The sequence below is a fragment of the Trichosurus vulpecula genome, chromosome 1 (genome assembly GCF_011100635.1).
Source record: "Trichosurus vulpecula isolate mTriVul1 chromosome 1, mTriVul1.pri, whole genome shotgun sequence".
In the NCBI taxonomy this organism is placed as follows: domain Eukaryota; kingdom Metazoa; phylum Chordata; class Mammalia; order Diprotodontia; family Phalangeridae; genus Trichosurus; species Trichosurus vulpecula.
The window spans coordinates 352829112-352833300 of NC_050573.1; the positions used below are offsets into that span (position 1 = coordinate 352829112).

Consider the following 4189-nt stretch of genomic DNA (forward strand, 5'->3'; position numbering starts at 1 on the left):
TGTGTACCTAACCTATTCCACTGATCCACCACTCTGTTTCTTAGCCAGTACCAAGTAATTTTTTTAAATTTTAAACGAGAAATTTATTTAAACAACAAGATGTTTGACTTGAAGGGAAAACTATATAGGATCAACTTCTTTATAGTAATTTATCCCTACTGAGAGACAGAGACTGCCCTACATGTAACAGCTACGTACAAAAAAAGTTATAAAATCGTCCTTGGTTTTACAATGATAAAAGAAAAACATTGAAATTATCCAATCGAGGTATACAAGGATTTTTTTGTGGGTTTTTTTGTTGTTGTTAAACAGTGAGAGCAAAATAACTAACTGGAATATAAAGATAAAAGTTGAATGAGCATGCCACTAATGGAGAAAAGGGATATTTTCACAGAATCAGTTTGTTTTTTCCCCTCCCCATCTCCACTTGATGTTGATCAAAACATACCATCGGCCATTTAATTAAAAAAAATACACATTATGCCTGTGCACATACACCAGTTACTTTATGTACAATAAAGAACAGGGGAAGGGAATCAAAGAAGAGAGATAACTATACTGCAGTAGTCAGGATGCGGATGAACCAAATCTTGGTTTCTAATTGTGAATGTATTGTTTTCCTTGAGAGCACAGTTCTGGAGAAGAGTTGTAGATTCTTTTTAGTAAGCGCCTCCTGTCTGCTGCTGGAATATATCAATTGTATCTTCATCCTCCATTTCCAACTGTGCAGGTGTGTCTGTTTCATTGATTGGTTGCCCATCAAATCGGAATCTGACCTGCCTCATTGACAAACCCTGTCTTTCACGATAGGCTTTCGTTAGTTTACTAAGTGGTGTGTGCCTCTTAATCTTAAATTGCACCACGGAACCATCTTGCCCTGCCACCTTCAAATTAATGTGGTCGTTGTTTTCAGTCTTGACTCCTTCCTTCAGCTTTTTGTCTACCATGGCGAGTCCCGCGGTCTCCTAAGCCACTGCTTCACAAAAGAGGCACCAGGATAGTCCGCTCCAAGGGAAAGGGGGGAGAAGCAGCAGTGGCAGGAGCAGGAGCAGGAGGAGGAAGATGATGGTGATGATCGTGAAGAAGAGGAGGAGAAGAAAAAGGAGGAGGAGGAGGTGGAGGAGGAGAAGGAGGAGAAGAGTACCAAGTAGTTTTGATGACTGCTGCTTTATAATACAGTTTAGTATCTGGTATGCCTAGGCCACCTTCCCTGCCATTTCTTTTCATTAATTCTCTTGATATTCTGGACCTTTGGTTCTTCCAGATGAATTTTTGTTATTATTTTATCCAACTCTGTAAAATAATTTTTTGTAGTTTGATTTGTAATAGTGTTAATTCTTGTTTAAGTACTCTGAATGCGTTATTAAACCATTTGTATACATATCCCTTGAGAACTTACATGGTTTCTTTTTCTACATTCATTGCATCTAGTAATTGAGATGGATCATATTTTGTCATTATATATAAAGAATCTCTTTTGATATCTTTCTTTCTTTGCTCATTTGTCATTTTAGTTAATTTTTCTTATTTTTATATTTATCTACTTTTTTTCTTCTTTGGTGACTTTCTTTGTTTTTCAATGGCATATGATGATACTATACAAATCAGTGTTTCCTCAGGACTTATATTTTAAGACAGTTGCCTGAAGGCCATTAAGAAGTTAAACGACTTTTTCATGGATGAAGTTTTGGAGAGTTACTATTGTTGTTGTTTTAAATATGCATTTTTAATTTTGTTGATTTTGAGTTACTTTCTTTGGTGATATTTTTAAATGGTGTTAACATTTAGCCAATCGTGACTTTTAGGTGCCATTTTCTTCAGTATTTTTTGCACCTCTTTTGCCAAGCTGTTAATTTTCTTTTCATAATTTTCTTGGATAGCTCTAAATTTTCCCAGTTTTCTCCCTGTCATTCTTATTTGATTTCTAAAATTTTTTGAGCTTTTTAAAATCTCTTAAACTTTTCTAAGAATTATTGTTGGGCATGTATCTGATCTTCATTTGCCTTTGCGATTTTGCTTATTGACGTTTTCAACTCAGTATCATTTTCTGTGTTTGTATCTTGCCTTTTCCTGTCTTCTGAATGCCTTAAAAATGATATAGTATTTTATTTTTCCCAATTATATATAAAGAAAATTTTTAACATTTTTAAAAATTTTGATTTTCAGTTTTCCCTCTCTCTCTCTCATCCCCCCCAAGAGAGTAAGCAATTTAACATAGACTGTAGAACAATCATATAAAACATATTCCTATGTTTGTCATGTTGTGGAAAAAGAAAGAGACCAAAAGGGGAGAAAAAACCATGAAAAAAAGTGAAAATTGTATCCTTCAATCTTCATTTAGACTCCATCAGTTCTTTCTCTGGAAGTGGATCCCACTGTTCATCATGAATCCTTTGGAATTGTTGGATCATTGTATTGCTGAGAATAGCTAAGTCATTCATAGTTGATCATCATACAATAGTGCTGTTACTGTGTATAATGTTCTCCTGGTTCTGCTCACTTTACTTTGCATCAGTTCATGTTAAATCTTTCCAGGATTTTCTGAAATTCACCTGCTCATTATTTATTATAGCAAAATTGTAATCCATTACATTCATTTAGCACAACTTCTTTAGCCATTTTGCAATTGATAGACATCTCTTCAATTTCTAATTCTTTGCCACAACAAGAACTGATATATTTTGTACAAAAGGGTCCCTTTCCCTTTAAAAAAAAACTTTGTTTTAATTTGCATTTATCTAATTAATAAGCATTTAGAGCATTTTTATATGACTTTTGAGAACTTTATTCATCTAAAAACTGCCTGTTTATCTTCTTTGACCATTTATCAATTGGGGAATGACTTGTATAATAATGTGACTCTGTTCTCTATATATTTGAGAAATGAGGACTTTATTGGAGATATATGTTGTAAAATTGTTTCTTAGTTTTTTTTTATTAGCATTGGTTTTGTTTGTTCAAAAACTTTTTAGTTTAATATAATCAAAATTGTCAATTTTACTTCTCACATGGCTCTCTGTCTCTTGTTTGGTTATAAATTCATTCCTTTTCCTTAGATCTGACAAGTAAACTATTTTTTGCTCCCCTAATTTGCTTATGATATAATTTTTTAATCTAAATCATGTGCCCACTTTGATCTTATCTTGGTATACATATAAGGTGTTGGTCTATACCTAGTTTTTGCCATATTGTTTTCTAGTTTTCCCAGCAGTTTTAGTCAAATAGTGAGTTTTCATTCCCAAAGCTGGTTTCTTTGGGTTTATCAAACACTTGATTACAACGGTCATTTACTACTGTCTTATGTACCTAATCTATTCCACTGATCCACCACTGTATTTCTTAGCCAGTACCAGATAGTTTAGATAGTTAACACTTCATAATATACTTTGTGATCTGGTATTATTAGGCCACTTTCTTTCATTTTTTTTCATTGACTCCCTTGATATTCTTGACCTTTTGTTTCTCCAGATGAATTTTATTATTCCTCTAGGTTTATAAAATAATTTTTTGACAGTTTGATTGATATGGCACAGAATAAATTAATTTAGGTAGAATTGTCATTTTCATTATATTAGCTCAGCCTAAACATGAACCATTGATATTTTTCCAGTTGTTTAAATCTGACTTTATTTGTGTGAAAATTGTTTTGTAATTGTTGTAATATAGTTTCAATGTTTTTCTTGGCAGATAGACCACCAAATATTTTATACTGTCTACAGTTACTTTAAATGGAATTTCTCTTTCTATCTCTTGCTGCTAGACTTTGTTGGTAGTATATAGACATGCTGATGATTTATATGGGTTTATTTTATATTCTGCAACTTTGTTAAACTTGTTGATTATTTTAACTAGTTTTTTTAGTGGATTCTCCCCCCACCCCCATAAGACCAACTCCTAATTTCATTTATTAGTTGAATGGTTTTTTTCACTTTAAATTTTGTTAATATCTCCTTTTGTTTTCACAACTTCCAATTTGGTATTTATTTGGATATTTTTAATTTGTTCATCTTCAAGTTCTGTTTTTTTAGGTCATGCCCAATTAATTTATTTGCTTTTACTCTATTTTATTGTTGTAAGAATTTAGAGATATAAAATACCCCATAAATTTTGGCATGTTGCTTCATAGTTGTCATTTTCTTTACTGAAATTATTGATTGTTTCTGTGATTTGTTCTTTGGTCCACTCATTC

The 4189-nt window shown here is 32.4% G+C and overlaps 1 protein-coding gene across 1 annotated transcript; it reads right to left on the reverse strand.

The window, feature by feature from the left end:
* Positions 1-631: 631 nt before the first annotated feature.
* LOC118834625 (small ubiquitin-related modifier 2-like) lies at positions 632-947 on the reverse strand. The gene has a single exon (XM_036742070.1). It carries the CDS (start codon positions 945-947, stop codon positions 660-662), a length of 288 nt encoding a protein of 95 aa, XP_036597965.1. The 3' UTR covers positions 632-659.
* Between the last annotated feature and the right edge of the window lie 3242 nt (positions 948-4189).